The sequence below is a fragment of the Desmodus rotundus genome, chromosome 4 (genome assembly GCF_022682495.2).
Source record: "Desmodus rotundus isolate HL8 chromosome 4, HLdesRot8A.1, whole genome shotgun sequence".
In the NCBI taxonomy this organism is placed as follows: Eukaryota; Metazoa; Chordata; class Mammalia; order Chiroptera; family Phyllostomidae; genus Desmodus; species Desmodus rotundus.
In genome coordinates this window covers 14,649,414-14,668,214 of record NC_071390.1, presented here as the reverse complement: position 1 = coordinate 14,668,214, position 18,801 = coordinate 14,649,414, and the positions used below count along the sequence as shown (strand labels likewise).

At 50.1% G+C, this 18,801-nt stretch overlaps 1 protein-coding gene across 1 annotated transcript in view; it reads left to right on the top strand.

Annotated features, from left to right (window-relative positions):
- The window catches only part of RBM20 (RNA binding motif protein 20), a 179,965-nt gene extending 162,518 nt beyond the window's left edge, over positions 1-17,447 (top strand). Inside the window, exons 11-14 of the mRNA XM_024555799.4 lie at positions 219-879; positions 2,459-2,593; positions 10,833-10,954; positions 14,519-17,447. Coding sequence (XP_024411567.4) covers positions 219-879; positions 2,459-2,593; positions 10,833-10,954; positions 14,519-14,629 — 1,029 coding nt within the window. The 3' untranslated portion in view covers positions 14,630-17,447. The remainder of the gene's footprint in view (positions 1-218; positions 880-2,458; positions 2,594-10,832; positions 10,955-14,518) is intronic.
- Positions 17,448-18,801: the final 1,354 nt, after the last annotated feature.

Here is an 18,801-nt window from a genome sequence, read left to right as displayed (position 1 = left end):
TGTGTTGTTTTGAGCCCCATCCTAGGGGTGAATCAGTGACGTGGGACTTGAGTGGTTTACAGCTTCTGATTCCCCAGTAAACATTCCCAGGTAGAAGGAAGAACACACAGGATCGTTCTGATTCAAGGGGTCCTGGGGTCGAGGCTTGTGCCCTCTGGTTGAAGGCTCAGAGCTGCTCCTCGGGCGCCCTCTGACCTCCCTTCCGTATTTTTATTCAGGATCAAGATTGGGAGAGTGGAAGTGAGGCAGAGGACGAGAGCTGGTACCCCACGAACATGGAGGAGCTGGTGACAGTGGACGAGGTAGGGGAGGAAGAAGATTTTATCATGGAACCGGACATCCCAGAGCTGGAAGAGATCATGCCCATTGGCCAGAAGGACAAAATGTGCCCAGAAATATGTCCCTGTGTGACAACCGCCTTACACCTGGACCTTGCCAAGGATTTCACCAAGGAGGGGGTCAAGACCATAGGTAACGGGGCTACGGAAATCAGCCACAAGTCTCCCAAAGAAGCGCCTTCTGCTTCCACGAGCTGTCCCAGTGACATGGACGTGGAAATGCCTGGCCTAAATCTGGAGGCTGAGCAGAAGCCAGCTGAATGCGAGACAGGCCTCTCACTGGCGGGTTCAGATTGCTACGAGAATCAGGCAAAGGGAGCAGAGAGCTCAGATGTTCGCCTGTCCCCTGCACTCCAGCAAATGTCTTCCCCCAAGCCAGCGGAGGAGAGGGCCCGGCAGCCTAGCCCATTTCTTGATGACAGCAAGGCCAAGGGGACTCCTGAAGATGGGGCTTGTGAAGGCAGCCCTGTGGAAGAGAAAGCCAGCCCCCCCACCGAGACCGACCTCCAAAGCCAGGCTTGCCAAGGAGTGTCCACCCAGGGTAACTACCTCCCTTTTCTCCTCTGTGGTTGGGTTGATGGGGCCCCTGCTGACCGAGAGAAGTGAGCGGGCGTGTACAGGCCAGAGCGAACACAAGAAAGGTTTCAGCCCACATTCGAGCTAGTGCAGAAAGTGAGCTTCTAAAAGCCTGGTTAAACTGTTAGAGCTTTTAGGCAAATGGTACAAAGGAATTCCGATAGGAGAGCACATGTTTTCTGAGAAGCAAACTCAGATAGGACAGATTTCTCTGAATTTATGGGAGCCCAGATGGACTCTGACAACTAAAATTAGCAAAAGTTTTGAATTATCAGCCAAAGTTCCTGGGGGCAGCCAGCTGCCTCTGTGCCTATGAGGCAGAGGACCACCCAGGCTGTTACTTCTGTGAGGCCCGAGGGAGGGAGCAGGAGGTGGGGAGGCCCAGCAAGGAGTGGGCAGAGGGAAGAATGAGGGGCTCACTAAGGGGCATGGCCTGTCCCCCTTCTTTCCACCTCAGACCCACTTTTCTCCAGGGCCCGATGGTGACATGAGACTTGTCCCAGGACCTCCTCTGCCTCCATTGGAGGTGATGCTGTGTCTGTGCCTGGCACTATGACATCATGAAAAACAGAGTTTAAAATAGGCTAAGCCCTGTCTTCTCTGCCAAGTGGAAACTAAGATCCATCAAGGGCTCTGGGGGCAGGAAGGAGGAGTAACCCTGCATGTTCTCCCTGTGGAAATAAGCAGATACTCCTTTCACAGAAAGCCTGTAGCATTCCAGAGGTTGAAGTAAGGCGGGGGAGGGGTGGGAGGCAGGCAGGAGTCAGGCACAGAAATTCTGGAGCAAAGCCTTCAAAATAAGCATTTCAACCCAGTGCCCTGTTGCTGGTGCAAACTGGTAGGGGAGCCGGAAGCTTGGGCTCTCCTCCATGTCAAGCTGACCTGAGCTGTTTTTCACCTGCCTGGATCTGAGTCTCCATGGAAACTCTGTCACGAGCTGCCTTCTCGTTGCTAGAGAAACGCTGAGGCCTGGGCTGTGTCCAGAGCCGGCAAGAATAGAGGAGTGAAACGTTCACCTTGCTCTGATTGAACCCTCTTCCTTTTGCGGCGTAAGCCTCAACATGCACGGCATTCATGGCTTATTAGCTTACCCAGTATTTTGGAGTTCGTATTTAATAACACGGCTCTACAAGTTTGAGGGGAGAGAACAGCTTGGCCTTCGCTGCCAGCCTCAGTGCTCCTGGCATGTCAGCACAATTTTTGCCCCTCAGTAATTCTTCCTCCCCCAGAGATGGAGAGATACGGAGTTGGGGGGAATGGGCGTGGATTTTCCCCACCCGTGGCTTCCGCAGCCCATCCCCCACAGGCCCAGTGCAGAGATTTGCCAAGTTTCTTTGTGTGTGGCATTCTTTTGGCAATGGAAAAAGCTCTTAAATTATAGCACTTGGGTTCTAATGAATGAGCAGACCTCACTCCGGCCCCATGTAATTAAGCAGTCCAAGGGACCAGTCCTGATCACATAGCATGAGGAGTAGAATGGCAGGGATTCTTGGAGGCATTTCATTGTATTTCATTAGTCCTTGGCTTGGGCTTGTGTTTTGCAGAAAACTCCAGGTACTTGGAAGTGAAATCTCTGGACGTGAGGTCACCAGAATACACAGAAGTGGAGCTGAAACAGCCCCTTTCTTTGCCTTGCTGGGAACCAGAGGATGTGTTCAGTGAACTTAGCATTCCTCTAGGTAGGTGAAATGCACAGTCCTTCCTGAGAAGTCAGCTCCCAGAAATGACAGTTGTCTAGTAATGTCTAAGAGCTTGACAGGGCTGTTCGTCACTTTGTTGATGTGTTTCATGTCTGATGCAATAACCTACATTTGCAAGGTGCTACTTTCAAGACTCTTGCAAGTTCAGTCTCCCGTAGGAGAGCCGATACAGCATGGGCTGGGCCTTGAACAGCCCTGCCCTGGGAGCCAGAGCCCTGAGGGACTGTTCTCCCTGCCAGGGAGTGCTCTGTTAGGGAAGCCGCGGCCCCATGACCACCATGAAGTCCATCAACATGCACCTGCTTCTGTCTTCCCTGCCACAGCCCTTCTATAAACAGGGCTACCTTTTTGTCTTTTGAGCGATTAGCTTCCCTGAGTCAATGATGCTGAATAGACTGCATTGGGAGCAGACTCTGTGTATAGCTGACAGTGGGAGCATTGGACAGAGAGGGACCTGGGCCTCTGGGCCTCTACTCGCTGGGTGGCTGCTTGTCAGGCAAGTCAGACCCGGGAATGATTTTTAGTTTGGTTTTTTTTTTTCTAGTCGCTTCAAGTTTTTTAGTATCAAATCAATTAAAAAATAGAGAAGGAGAGAGAAAGATGTAAAGATACTTTTCTTGTAGGCCTTGGGAGTGGGATGTTAGGGTTAGGGTTAGGGTCAGAGTTCAAATGGCCAGGGAAGGCAACCCAGCCAGAGGCAGAATGGAGATTAGGGCTCTGTCCAGAGGAGTAGCTGGCAGGGTGCAGGGGTGGGGGAGGAGGCTGAGGGGGTGTTGGCTCAGGCCCCAGGCAAAGGAATGGCAAGCCCTCACACACAGCAGTGGGTTGCAGGGGGCGGGTTCCTGGGACTTAGTTTCCTCACCTCTAAGGTGGAATTGAACCAGATGGGTGGGCTTTCAATGGTGGAAGTGTAGGCGTGGGTCAGGGAGGGAGGCCAATAATACAATCACCTGGGACCCATTTTCAAAAAAGAAAGTTAACTAGAGTTTTGGGGTGGGGAAGATCCTTTGAGAAAGTTCCGTGGGAGCTTTGTGCCACCACCACTAACCCGGAGACTCCCATGTCAGCCAAGATCATCTTCGAGTCTCTGCGTGGACTCTGCAAGGTTGGAAAGCAGCGAGAGAGGAGTAGTAGCAGCTGCTCCGAGGGTGACCTTGGGAAGGTGCCACAGGGAAGTGTGAGATAGTGTGAGAAGTGTAGGGGTGTGATGACCACTGCCGATGACCACGTGGCTGCTCAGTCAGGCAGGGGCCAGGCAGTATGGAGGCTCCCCTATTTCATCAAGTTTCTCTTTTTAATTTTTGTGTCCTTTTAAAAAGTTCCTATTGTTTCTCCAAGTTTACCATTTTCACAGAGTCAGCTTGAAAAGCAAATGTCCCTTTTTTTAAGGGATGAATTTGCTGCATAGCCTCCAGCATGCCTCAGCGCAAAAGCTGAAAAAAAGAAATACTGACCTTAAAAAGCACTAAGACGACCACATGAGAGCCCGGAGCAGGGTAACCCTACGAAACAGCTGCAAAGGCTGCCTTTCAGGAGAAAGGTGCTAGACGGTTCATCTGTGCATCCTTCACGCGTTCAGTCTGTCAGCACCTCTACGGGTGCCTGGCTCTGCGCTAGGCACTCTGGGGAAACCGAGAGATGCCACACGTCTCTCGTCATTCAAGAACTTGGAATCTCACTGACACGCACACACACACACAAGCAAAAATTAAGAATAAATTCTGCTACCTTATAATTTTTTTAAAGACTTTATTTATTTATTTTTACAGAGGGGTTAAGGGAGGGAGAAAAAGAGGGAGAGAAACATTGGTGAGAGAGTGAAACATCGATTGGTTGCCTCCCACACACACCCCAACTGGAGATGGAATCTGCAACCCAGGCATGTGCCCTGACCGAGAATCCAACGAGCGACCTTTCACTTTGCAGGATGACACCCAGCCAACTGAGCCACACTGGTTAGGTCAGGTACCTTATAATTTGTGTCTTTTTATTGTTATTTTTCATTACAAAAAGTATGCAAGATTCCTGTAGCAATTAAAAAATAAGAACCGCTCTGGCTGTTGTGACTCAGTGGATTGAGTGCTGGCCTGCAAACCACAGGGTTGCCGGTTTGATTCCTAGTCAGGGCACATGGCTGGGTTGCGGGCCAGGTCCCCAGTAGGGGGCACGTGAGAAGCAACTGCACGTTGATGTTTCTCACCCCCTCTTTCTGCCTCTCTTACTCTCCGTCTAAAAATAAAATAAATCTTTTCTTTTTTTTTTTTAAAAGAACCATATAAAGTAAGTATTGAATGTAGTGTCTCTTCCCCCCAGACTCTCCCCAGCTCCAGAGGTAGCCACTGTCATATCCACAAATGGTTTTCCTCCCACAGAAGTAGGATCGCACTATATACATAATGTTCAGTGATTTGCCTTTTAAATTTAACAGTGAGTCTTAGAGATCTCATCATGTCAGTACATAGAAAATTCCTTCTTTTTAGCCACCACAAATATTCCATCTGAAAAGATGTACCATAAGTTACCAAACCATTCAACTGATGAACATTTAGGATGTTTTCCATCTTTTTCTCATTATTAAAATGCCGTAATAGCTAAGCTTTTATTTTTATCATTTGCCCTGTAAGCACCATCCCTGGTGTTTTGCATGTATTGGTAGTATCTCATTTAACTCTCTGGAAGCTCCTATGAGGCCGGTAATGTTTTAATTCCTGTTTTACAGATCAGAAATCAGAGGTGCAGGGTGACAAAGCTAAAGATCGGCCCCCAGCCAGTGTGGCTCAGTTGGTTGGGTGTCACCCTGCAAGCCAAAAGGTTGCTGTTCGATTCCCAGTCAGGGCACATGCTTGGGTGGCAGGTTTGGTTCCCTGGGGCTTGTATGGAAGGCAACCAATCGATGTTTCTCACCCTCTCTTTTTCCCTCCCTTCCCCTCTCTCTAAAATAAAAAATAAAATAAAATATTTTCTAAATAAACAAACAAACAAAAAACACCAAAACTGAAGATCAGCCAGGACTGGAGTCCGGAGGCCAACCCCAGTGGTTGGACTCTGGAGCCACGCTGCCTCTGTGCTCTGCCGCCCGCTCCGCGTGCTGTTGCCTTTGTCCCTGAGCGGTGTTTCTGTAGGGCAGCATCCTGGCCTGCGGTTGTGGGGTCATAGGTATTTGCATTTCAGATTTTCATGATTGCTACTAAATTGCACTCCGGAAAGATTGTACCAGTTTTAATTGCTACCTTGGGTGAGCGTTCTCATTCTCCACATCCTGGTTAGCGCTGGATATTATCAGTTTTTAATCTTTCCTAATCTGTTAGGAGGAAAATGGTGTCTCACTCTGTTTTTTAAAGCAGCTTCATTGAGGTGTAATTGATGTACAATGAAGGACACACATTTAAAGTGTACTGTCTGACCAGTTTTGACAAATATGTCCACCTGGGAGATCATCACCACAGTCGAGATAGTGAACATATTCATCATCCCTCAAATTCTGGTTCTCCTTCTAATCCCTCCCTCTTCATACCTCAGTGCCCAGGTAACCACCCATCTGCTTTTGGTCACTGAATACTGGTTTGCATCCTAGAAATGTCTATAAAGGGAACAGACAGTATGGATGTTTTTGCCTGGCTTCTTCCACTCAGCGTAATTATTTTGAGATTCATCAATATTGTTGGGTGTGCCCACAGTCGGTTTCTTTTTATTGTGCAAGAGTATTTTATTGTGGATATGGATATACCACCTTCATTTGATTCATTCATCCATTGAGGGGTTGTTTCTGGTTTGGCACTATTATAAATTGTAGTTTTGTACTTGATTATTGTCTTCCATTAGCTGTGCAACCCATTATGTCATTGATTTCTGGGGATGGGGAGAGGTGCATGGTACAATTTTCCGCATTGGACAGGTGAGGAAACTGTGGCCCAGGGAGTTCCCTAAGCTCACATGGCGGGTACAGGTCAGAACCGAGGATTTCTCATCTGAGACCACTCTGCCCTGCCGTTCCTCCAGTTCAGGCAGCACCGGTAGGGAAGGCAATGCTGGGCAGTGGGTGGCTCAGGGCGCAGACTGTGGAATCTGACTCTCTGGTTCAAACCCAACTGGCTGGGGGACAAAGAGCTGCTTATTTAACCTCTCTGCTTGGCTTTTTTCATCTATAAATCAGGGATAGTAATAGAAGCCTGCCATGTAGGGTTATTTTGAGGATTAAATGAATGAATACTTGTAAGGTTTTAGTGTCTTCCAGGAGGAGGTACTTAGAGACAATTGTCTCTTGTTATTATTTGTTTGTGAGGTGGTTATTGAGACCTACTATGTTTCCTCTCATGGGGACTGCAGAACCTGTCGCTCTCCAGGACCAGTCACTATTGCAGAGAGACTTTTGGAAAGGTAGAGGACAACTTTCTGGGGTTGTCTCCATAGAGAACAGGGAGGCAAAATGAGGAATGCCAAGGTCAGGGCACACCATGGAGAGGAAGGGGAGGTGAAGGCCCCTTGCTCAGGAACTGCGGTGGGCCTTTAGAGGAGGGCTCTGGGTGACTCCAGGCAGTGTGAGCCTGGGAAGGCCTGCTCTTAACCAGAACCAAAGGGCATTGCCTGCAAAATGCAAGCTCTCCTCCACCCATCCCAGGCTTTGCTGGGATGATGGAGTTATAATTACCCGTGCCAGGAGCTATTATTAGAAAAGGCAAATGCAGCTTTAATTATTGTACTTAATAGAGGCTGAAAAATGGGACAACCAAGTGGCTATAGAACTTGTCAGGGCCGTAGCAGTTTTTCTTGATGCTTCTGCTTCCCTTGGCCCTCACATTCCAGAGGCGTCCTGAGGCGGTGTTGGCCCTGCAGTGCCTGTGACCACTCCCAGACACAGGGGAGTCACCAGGCATTTGGGGAGCCTCCCCAGTCAGACTTTCCCAGTGCTCTCTTTTGACTGCCAAGTACTCCTGAGCAGCTGCTGGGCAGGGGGCGGAGAAGAGAGTTGCTGCCAAACTGTAGAGTCCTGGTTCTCCCCGCAGCCATGATGAAAGGTCAGAGGGCAGGCAGGCAAAGTGTAGGCAGTTGGCTTCTGTGCAGCAGTGTGTAATGCTTGTGTTGAAACTCATGTATTCTCAGAGGGCCCAGAGACATATGAAAAGATGCTCAGCATCACTAGCCATCAGAGAGATACAAATTAAAACCACAATGAGGTACCATCTCACACCGGTCAGAGTGGCCAACATAAGCAAATCCACAAACAAGTGTTGGAGAGGATGCGGAGAGAAGGGAACCCTAGTGCACTGTTGATGGGAATGCAGACTGGTGAGGCCACTGTGGAAAACAGTATGGGATTTCCTCAGAAAACTAAAAATGGAACTGCCCTTTGACCCAGCAATTCCGCTGCTGGCATTATACCCTAAGAACCCTGAAACACCAATCCAAAAGAACCTATGCACCCCAATGTTCATAGCAGCACAATTTACAATAGCCAAGTACTGGAAGCAACCTAAGTGCCGATCAGCAAATGAGTGGATCAAAAAACTGTGGTACATTTACACAATGGAATTCTACACAGCAGAGAGAAAGGAGCTTATACCCTTTGCAACAGCATGGATGGAACTGGAGAGCATTATGCTAAGTAAAATAAGCCAGGTGGTGAGGGACAAATACCATATGATCTCACCTTTAACTGGAACATAATCAACAAAAGAAAAAAGCAAACAAAATATAACCAGAGACATTGAAGTTAAGAACAATCTAACAATAGCCAGAGGGGAGGAGGGAGGGGACAGTGGGGAGAGGAGTTTACAGGAACTACTATAAAGGACACATGGACAAAATCAAGGGGGAGGGTGGAGGTGGGGGAGGAAGGGGGTTCAGCTGGGGTGGGGTGGAGGGATGGGGAGAAAATGCAGATAACTGTAATTGAATAACAATAAAAATTAAAAAAAAAAAAGAAACTCATGCATTCTGAGCACCAGGCAAAGTGAAAAGTGCTTCCCCATAGCCCCCTTTGTGGTGTGATTGTTCCTATTTTACAGATGAGGAAACTCATCTCAGAAAGTTTGAAGATCACACCGTGTCAGTAAAGAGCTAGGTCCATCTGACTCTAAATTTCATTTTCCTTCCATTATACCGTGGCTTCCAAGCTTTTTTTTTTTTCTCTTTTGGTTGGCAGTGGAAGCTTTTGTTGAAATGAAATCTCAGGCCCTGCCTGCTTCATGCTCTTTGGTGGTTTCTGAGCCAGCTGCCTCCCTTCTGTGGGACTGGGACAGGGACTGGAAGGATTTGGGGGAATCCTGGAGACTCCGGGAGGCCTCAGCCAGGGTCTGCAGTAAAAACCCTGGGCTGCTTTCCTGGTACCAGCCAGATGGCCGATCCTGCAGGGTCTGGGGCAGGGCAGAGGGGGTGGCTCTGATCACAGGCCCTGGTCTGCTCCCCGTGGCCTCCGGGTGGTGCCCCTCCTTTCTTAGTTGCCTTTTTCTTGTCCTGTGTGAGCCTCTGCTCCCTGTAGAGCAGCCGCAAGGGGCAGAACTGTTCTGTAGGAACGGAGGAGAAAACGGGCCTTGCTGAATGCTCCTTTGGAAGCCACAACCAGGAGCCAGGACCTGTCTATGAGGTGGAGGGGTAAACTGCCCACTCACAGGCAAAGCCACTTGCCATCCTCTGCAGCGGGGGGGTGAGGAGGAAAGGACACTTAGCCTCCCTCCGGGCAGTTTGGCCTGAGTGAAGCCGCCTCACTTCTGCGGACGGCTGAGGGCACAGCAGCATGCTACGTGGCAGTCAGAGTAAACTGGCTGGGGTGGTGGCCCAGGCCCTGACCCGCTGGGGAGCAATCTGTCAAGGCAGGCTGTGGGCAGGCCTCCAGGGCTCCCTCCTCCCTCAGGCCTGCCCCTTCACAATGAAAAGTGGCTTTTTTGAAATGAAAAAAAGAAAGTTGTAATTACACATCTCTGTTTCTTCTGCGCACTCAGCTCTGTCTCACAGGAGGTGGGAGGAGGAATGAATGTGAGGGAAGCCCCACACTCGGGGTCCCACACAACACCTGGCCTGTCTCCCTCTCTGCAAGAAGCTGCTGTTTCCCTGGCATGCTGCTCCCAGCCGCGCTCTCCCCTGCACCCAGTGTGGCCAGCTCTCTGACCACCCCCAGGAGAGCAAGGGGAGCTAACCAGATGGCACTGGCGAAGCTCAGCTGAAGTGTCAGCACACATAGGGTGCACCGCAGCCTGAAAGCAGGTCTGAAATCTGCCAGCCCCTCTCCTTTAGTTCTGTGATGGCTCCGCTTTCCACAACCCTCACACCCTGCTCTTGTGTCGACACTGTACAATCAGGTGCCTGAGGGAACTGAGGCCCCGGAGGGGTCACCTGGGCTCTTAGCATCCTGTCTGCGTCCTCTCAGACTTGGACTCTGTATTCTGCTGACAGTGTCTTCAAGAGGAAAAGCTGTGACCCCTAAAACACCTTGGTGGAGGCTGGAACAGCCACCATCCCTTCAAAGATGAATTATCTGGGCTGCGACACTGTCACTCCTTAGGCTGTCAGGCCACTGTTTTCTTTCCTTAGGATCAAAAGTCCTCCCAGCATCCTGGGACTTACATTAACGAATGACAAATGAAATTCTGTTAGTTGGTGGCTCACCTGTAAAGGCTGGAGAAAGATGGGGAAATGTGTATGATATACCGTTGTATGAAAAAGGCAGGAGACACATGGTCCTTAGGGTGTAATTAACTCTGCTCCTGCCCCCCCCCAAAAGATTTTACCTATAGGTAGTGTGAATGGAAATATTTCATTGGAATGACTCTGGGTGATTTTCCCTCAGTTTTGTTTACTTAAACATTTTTCTTTTGTGATCATAATTCTAAAATAAACAAAAATGAGAGCATTTTTCTAGAATCCTGGCCACAACTGCTGCAAAGAAACGACATCCAACAAGCGAACAGTAAGACACCTCTTTCCCCCTCTTTTCCCGGAAACAGGCCAGTACTAGGAGCGTCTGGACGTAGCTCCCGGAGGCAGTTGCAGAGCGTATACTCGTTAAGCCCAGCCACCTGTGAATGAAGTGGGTGCTAGTTTCTCGGTGCCTGTTTTGCAAAGGAGGAAACTGAGGCTTGGAGAAGCTAGGTCACCAGCCAAAGTCAACAGGAAGTGAGGGGTGGAACTCACTGTCCCCATTTCCACCTGAAGGCTGCAGGACCACAGGGGCCCCCCATTGCCTTCCTAATTGCCTACCTGTCCATCCCCCATCCTTCTGCAGGGGTGGAGTTCGTGGTACCCAGGACTGGGTTTTACTGCAAGCTCTGTGGGCTGTTCTACACGAGTGAGGAGATGGCGAAGATAAGCCACTGTCGCAGTGCTGTCCATTACAGGAACCTACAGGTAACCTTTGGCTCTGGGGGCTCTCCAGCCTCTGTTCCTCTGCTCTCGCCTTCCACCACTTGGAGACCTGACCCCACCACGCTGCTCCACATGGTGGCTGCCTCCCACGTGCTCTCAGAGCGCCTGTCTCCGCTGTGGTACTTACCACATTCCACTGGGTCGGGGTTTGTGTCTGCCTCTCCCTCTATCCTGAGTAACTTGAGTTCATATTCACCTGGCCCATGGTTGGGGCTGACCCTTTCACAAAACCTGGATGTTCCAGATGCAGATCTGTCTCTGGGTTTCTGTTCCCTTGTGCAGTGTCCAGGTTTGCTGGTATAGAGGCCACTGTTTCACTCTGTGTAATGTTCATCCATACCGCAACTATTTATCACAGGCATGCCGTGTGCCAGACATTGTTCTAGGCACTGGGGATAGAGCAACAGAAACGAAAAACTGCAGACAAAACATGGCCCTCGTGGAGTTTCCAACCTAGTGTAGGTGATAAGCAATAAATAAAATGAGTTTTATAGGATATCAATGGGTGAAAATAAAAATACTCCGTGTAACCAAATTGCATACAATCTAAGGTACCATCAGTTATAAGACACTATTTTTGGATACCAACAAGAAAAATGTTGACAATTAGATAGTGAAACTTCATTGATTGTAGAATACATCTCAATTTCAGAGAAGTTAACATATGAAAAAAGCATCTTAAAAACAATGAAATACAGTAATACGCTCCATAATATGTACCTAACTGATATGTAACATATTAGAAAGTGGTTTTCGTGATTAACATCTGGTATAGGCTGGGCTTAGTAACTTAATAGAAAGCATGGTTTATGAGATGCCCGGAGCAAGTATCTCAAACACCTTCTGTTTTTATTATAGGAATCAGACTAATTCTTGACACACAAGGCCGCGCAACTCAGGGAGTCCCTCAGGGGGGCAGCGCACCCTAATTCCATAGCCAGCATTACTGTCTCGGCTAAAGTGTTAGAGTGGCTGATCTGGGTCTTAACCAGAGATGTGAACCGGAATCATCTAGACAGTGTTTCCAAAGTATACGTGCCAGCTCCGATAGTCAGTAGAATTGGGGGGGGGCAGGAATATGTAATTTGAGAAAGTCCCCCAAATTATTTGAAGTGTACCCCTAGCGAAGAAACTCAGAGGTGGGTCAATTCTCTTGCTTTATAATTGAGGCCCAGAGAAGCTATGGATTTGTCCACCACCAGGCAGATGGTGAGTTACCAGGTCTGGAAACAGATCCCCTGATTCTTAATCGCTTTCCTCTTTTTACCCTATTAAGCTGGTCATGCAGACTGAGACCCATAATGTCGTGGCCTGATTCACCATCTGCAAGGGACTGCCATTGGCCATACCCAAACTCAGGTCATTGAAGCCTCTTGGTTCCCCTCCAGAGAGCAGCTGCTCTGTGACTGAGAAGCCATGGGGTCTGAGGTCCAGGTTCCAGCTTCTTCGGGGGGGAGGGCAGTGAAGGCCTGACTTGGCCAAACCGAGGGTTCAGGGTGGGCTCCACGAAGCCAGCGGAGGGCAGTCTTCTACCCAGGAGACATCATCACCCCCCAGCTCGACAAGATGAAACCTACAGAATGGCATGGTTGCCGGGTCTTGGAGATCACCTGCTCCTAATTTTCCTAACCTTGGTCCTCATACTAGCTGGCATCTTTCAGAAATGCAGCTTCCTGTACTCACCTTATACCTGCTTCTTCATTCTCTCTAGGGCTAGGCCTGAGAATCTGAATTTATAAAATCTTTCCAGCAGGTTCTGATACCTCAATGTGAGAGAAACTTTGATCTCACCCAACATTATCTGCTAGCCCACACAGCTCAAGGTCACCCAGGAAGTTAGGAAGAGTGCCAGGGCCTCTAATTCTAAATCCTGTGTGTTTTCCAGGGCAGTGGACTACATGGTGTTCTGGGCCTTTGGGCCAGACACCTAGGCAGACTCACCTCCCACAGCAGGGCAGAGCCATTCCTGTGGTCCCTAGGCGTGTCCAGTCCAGACGGTGGCTAAGCCCCTTACACCTGCCAACCACAGTTCGGGTTTCCCTGTGCACCTGTCAGGGAGCTTGGAGCCTCCACTGCAAGCTTCCCAGATAGGGTGTCTGTCAGTGGCCTTGACAGAATGTCTTTGTGCACATAGCCCTGCCCACCCCAGCTACCCCAAGTTATACATGTGAAAAGTGAAGAACTCAGACCCAAGCAGCAGGTGCTGGCTGACACCTAAGTCAGGCAACTTGTAAACTTAGCCCCCCAGGAGGCCTTGAAGAAGGGGTAGGGGATTACTCTTCAAGGCAGGGAGCAGGTTGAAGGAGTTTTCTCTATGCATCTCCTGCTGTGCCCCACCGCTGGTCACAGCCCTGAGAGAACCCACCAGAGAGATCCAGAACAACAAGTGGAGTCGGTACCAGATAGGAAAACTAGACCCTACTTGGCTCCAGGTCCAGAGAAGAGCGTGCCTGTATGCAGTACACTCACCCACTCGCCTCTCTGAATACACCTTTCCCTTCCCCGGGGGCCAACCTCTCACAGCCACCCACAGCCGCCTCTGGAGAGGGCAGGCAGGCCCAGTCCACATCGTCTAGTCTGCCCCTCAAAGTCACCCTGGGAGAAGGAAGACTGCTGTTCCCATTTAACAGATTAGGGTCTGTGGCCGGGAGGGGCTGAGTAACTTTCCTGAAATCAGACGGCTGGTGCTGCTCATGAGAAAGGGCAGCATCACCGAGTGTTTATTCTGTGCCAGCGCTGTGCTACATGTTTTATGGTACTGCCCTTGGATGTCATAGCAACCTTATGTGGTAGTTCTGTTATGACCTGTACTTGACAGATATCAGAGATATTGGGTGACTTGCCTGCTGAGGTCTAGGACTTGAACCCAGGTCATTTGACAGAAGGACCCACACACTTGGCCCTTGTACTGGCCCTAACCCCGCCCACTGCTAACCCAGTGCTCTTTGCACTGCCCCTGGCTGCCCAGCACTCAGAGGGCCCAGCTGGGGGTCCCAGGCGTTTTCTAGTTCTGTCTCACTGCGATGAATCCAGAATCCCAGGGCGGCCTAACAGTGGGCCGGGGGCCGGGCCTAGCAGTGAGTGTCCTGGCGCTGTGAGGCAGCCCCAACAATAGAACAGAAATCTGCAGAGGGACCTGCAGGACACCCCACCTGCCAGCCAGCCTGACAGGGAACAGGATGTCAGGAGTCTCAAGTGTCAGGCTGCAGCTTCATCTGTCCCTGTCTCTGTAGGACAGCATTTCTCTCCTCCCTCCCGTCCAGCTTCCCTCCCCTCTCTCTTCCTTTACGTGTGGATGTGCTGCCTGCACACTGGGCTTTGCTCCAGGAGACATGCGTTCCTTGTAACTGAACATGAAGGGGGAGAAAGTGCACTGCTTAGCTTGGGTCCTGTATGGGGAGGCAGGTGAGGGGATCTCAGCCACTAGAGGTGAGACGGTAGGAGAGGACACCAAGGTACACACCTTCCACTCCTTTCCTCTCCTGTCCTGCCAGGGTCACCACTGACCCCCTTTCTTCCTCCTTTGTCCCTCTCTTCCCGCCACAGAAGTACTTGTCCCAGCTGGCCGAGGAAGGCCTGAAGGAGACGGAGGGGGCAGGCAGCCCGAGGCCCGAGGACAGCGGAATCGTGCCCCACTTTGAAAAGAAAAAGCTCTGACCTGTGCTGCTGGAAGCTGGGAGGGAGGGCCCGCCCAGGTGGGGCCTTCCTGACCACCAGGAGGGGAACTAAAGCCACAGCCGAAAGAAAACTGGGCAGGCCGTGTTGCCTGGGTTTGTTCTCAGAGACTCATGAAAATGCCCCTGCGGTGTTTCCCAGAGCTATCACCCCGGAGTGTGCAGCCCACTGGGGTCGCCCACTGTCTCCTTGTGACTCCTGTTTCCTTCAGACAATCTTTTAATTTGCTTCTCTCCCTAACTCTCCCTCCTCCTGTGCCAAGGGTCATTTCCTTTTCATAAAATCCAACTTCTCAGGGATTTTCACAGTGTTCAAATTCTTGATGGGATAGGACAGGTCAGGCCAGGCTGAGTCATCCAAGGAAAAAAATTTCACAGAAGCTCTTGGGTCAAGAACTGCTTCAGTGAATCTGGAAGTTTCCCTGCCTGGCATCCTGGGCAGGGGGTGAGCTGCGTGGGGTCCAGCAGCCCCGGAGAGGGGCGCCTTCAACAATCAGTTGGCAGAAGCTGGGAGTTCCTCTAGCTGGACCACCTTTTTGAAAAGCCCCTGATTTTATTAATAACTCTTTTTACCCTCTCAGTTATTCTACAAGTCTACCAGAGAATTTTACAGAGGAGGAAATGAGCCCTTCATTTGAGGAGCTCTGACAATTTCCCCCGAAAGTTATTTTCCTCCGCTTGATTTCAGGAGATGCCGGGGTTTGTTCTATTCTAACAATGAATTTGCTGTAGATTCACTTCAGTTGAAAATGAAAACAGAAGCATCCTCTCCCTCCAACTAAAACAGCAGTTGGTAAGGGCTTAGGTTGAATGGCGGCCTCCCTGCCACAGGAGAAACCAAAACAAGGAAATGGCATCTGCCCTTGACTCAACCTTGGTGCCCGCACTCTGGCTCCAGCAGCCTCGCTGTGGGATGGTTTTAAGTGGTGTCCCAGTGGGGGGAGAAGCTCAGGAAAGAAGGCTGTGGGACTGCTGAGGGATTGAGGATTGCCTGTGTTTGTAGGTAGGCCCTTTCCAACGCGGCAAAAGGTCAAAGGCATCTCAGAGTTGACCGCAGAGTTGACTGCATGTGCAGATATTGATTCAAATGCCGGGAAGAACGAAGCCCTCACTCCCATCGGGCTGTCTGATGGCAGGGGCAGCGCCTTCAGGCCCCAGACAGGCTGCAGGACCCTCGTCTGATGTTCTATCGGAAGGCTTGGGGACAAAGGTGTAGGGGAAAATGAGGCTTGGCTGCCGCCCTAGAGAAGCCCTCAAAACCTCAGAGGGGAGCCTGGTGCTGTTTCCACAGCTGAGATACTCGACTTGGAGTGGCTTCCCTGGCTTAGTCTTTGCAAGATAGTCCCTGTTTGTATTCCTGACCACCAGCAGGTAAACTAGAAAGAGATTGATTTTTATTTTCCTTTTTCTTTTTAAGGTAGATAAGAGTATACTGCATAGTCTGTCCTCCGCACTACAGACAGAAGGGTAGAGAGGTTATCTGAGTTCAACACTGTTTATCAGTGAGGACACTGAGGCACAGAGAGGAAAGAAATGTAGAACACAAAATGATCCTGTGTGAACCTTGGGGCAAATGGTCACTGACAAGGAGGAACCTGTTGGGAACCTGCAAGAGAAGAGTTAACACACCAGAGGAAACAGATCCGCTCAGACAGGTGTGATGAGAAGAGGCTACAGGAAGCAGGAAACCTGGCCTTGGCACCAGGCCACCTGGGGGCCCCCAAAAGGTCCGTGTCTCAGAGCAGGGCTTGATGATGGTGGCACAGCACAGACCTGGTCAGTCCCCTGGCTGCCTCCACGGGTGTTTTTTAAGTCTGGCATTCTGGGAACCAGCCTCCTCCATTTCTCGGAAAATCCTTGGCCCTGTGTGTCTGTCTTCCCACCAGAGGGAAGTCTAGGGCCAGCTCCCCGGCCTCCTTGCAGAACCTTGCTGGGAAGAGCCTACCACCTTGGTCAGAGGCTGGAACTGTGCATTTTCAAAGAGGCTGGCAGTCTTCTCCCAGCAGAGTGGAAGCTGACCCCAGCAGTGTTTCCATGGAAATCTGGATGGCTGTTCAAACAGCCTCATTCCTGAGTCATGTAACGGCTCCCTTGCTGACAGACTGACCTTCTCCATACTGGAAAGCTGGAGAGAGCCCTTGGGAGGGAGGAGAGGCACTCTGCACTCGATCGGAACCCTCAGTTAAAAAACTATCCAAGAATCTATATTTGTGTGTATATATATTTATATTTATTTATTTTTATACAATTCCACTGGCATGGTCCTTCACCCACTCTACAATTTGCTCTTTTTATTCCTACGTGTGTCATACACACTGCAGCATTAAAGGCAACCAGGAAAATATTGATTTATTTTTTAAAGTTTTTCTTCAGTGTTTGTCAACCATTTCAAAGTGTCTCCCTGAAAAGGTTGTTCAGGAGCAGCTGTTACCTTGAACAACAGATTCATTTGTACCCTGGGTTAATACAACCAAAGGTCTATATAATTTTCTTCTCATTGTAAACACCTGAAATAAAGTATATCCAAACAGTATTTCCAAATAATTTGGCAAATTTGCAGTTGATGTATCAGGGTTTCCTTTTCTTGGACAGTCCGAGGCTGTGATCTGTTAGATTTTACTTGAACTGGACCAGAGTTTGTTTTTTGAGCTTACAAGAAAAAGAAAAACACTAGTTAATTTAAGTTGGAACTTGTAAAGTATTAGAATTTGTTGAATGTCCTATAAATTGTCACTTTTCCTGATCTGTATAACTGACTGCAAGTGTTTGTTTTTACAAAAGGAAAAATAAGATTTTTAATAAAGAGAATGTGAAAGCTTGTGAGTGAGTAGCTGCCTGTCATACAGGGATCTCTTGACGTTCAGCAGGGGGACGTTCCCTGGGCCCAGAGATTAGCATTTGGTCCCTCTCTGAATCTGGAATGTTTCTAAAGGGTCGAAAAGAGAAGACGCAACAGCTTCCACCTGGGGGTCTGGGGGGATCAGGTTCTCAGGGGTGAACCTTGGGAAGGGCTGAGTCTGGGAAAGGAGCTGCTGTCCCTTTTGGAGGATGAGATAGGAAAGTCTCTTGGCCTCTTACACACCCCTATTCCTGCTACATACTGCTCCCCAGTTGGCTGGTGGCTGAACCCCATGGTACTGCACCAGAGTCAGGCCACCTCTGGCAATTTCATCCCCGCCCGGGCCTCGTTAGTCCTGTGACTTCCTAAATCCCACTTCCTTGGGCGTGAAGGGGGACGGTGGTGGTAGTCCCCTCCCAGGTTGTTAAGTTAATCAACCACGGGAACACTGCCCTGCTGCCCAGCACGAGATCTAGTTTGCTTTGGGAATCTGTGCCCCGGACAACCCTCCACATTTCAACCGTTCTTAACGTTCTTTCTCAGCCCAATGCCAGTCTCCTAGGCCCTGTTGGCCCATCCTTTGAATAGCCTGGAACCTTCTCTGGGCCCTTCCCTCCTCTTGGCAGTGCTCCTGTGTACATGGGGAAGGGGCTGGGTAGTCTGCCGTCCCCAGAGGGCAAAGTGAGTGTGGCCGCCTGTAATTGGTGGGAACAGACTGTGGACCTGAGGGAAGTTCCTGCTGAGCCTGTTGTCGCTCCCCCTGCCCCTCCCCAGCCTATTGTACCATCCTCAAGGTGAGCTCAGTTCTCCAGTTCCCAACCAGGAGTGGAGAAACCTTCCCCATAGCTGCTGGCCGCTCTTCAGCTGGCCGAAGTGGTGAATGGGCCTAGAGCTTGTCCTGCTCCCTTAACTTCAGGAGCCAGAATGCCTGAAGGTGCCTAGTCCTGGCATGTTGCTCCACATGGTAGGGGGCACCATGCACACTGTTTTCTGTAAGATAGCACCCCCTGAAACTGTGCAATAGAGAGATTCTGCTGGGGAGTCCCCAAGTAGCAGCACCCCCAAGCCTAGGTGTTCCCATTTGCTCTATGGGCCTTAGAACCTGGTTCTGAGCCAGTCGACTGAGGTGGGGCCCTAACATTCAGACCCACTCTCTTTGCTCACTTCTCTGTCCGGGGATCGGCACCAGACAGCCCCTGGCCTGACTGCCACAACCTAGACACGGGCGTTGGCTCCTGACTGTCAGGAGGCCAGGCCACTTGGATACTTAGCTTGGCCCTTGTCTGGCCTGAGACCTGTGAGCCCCTCTGAATGTT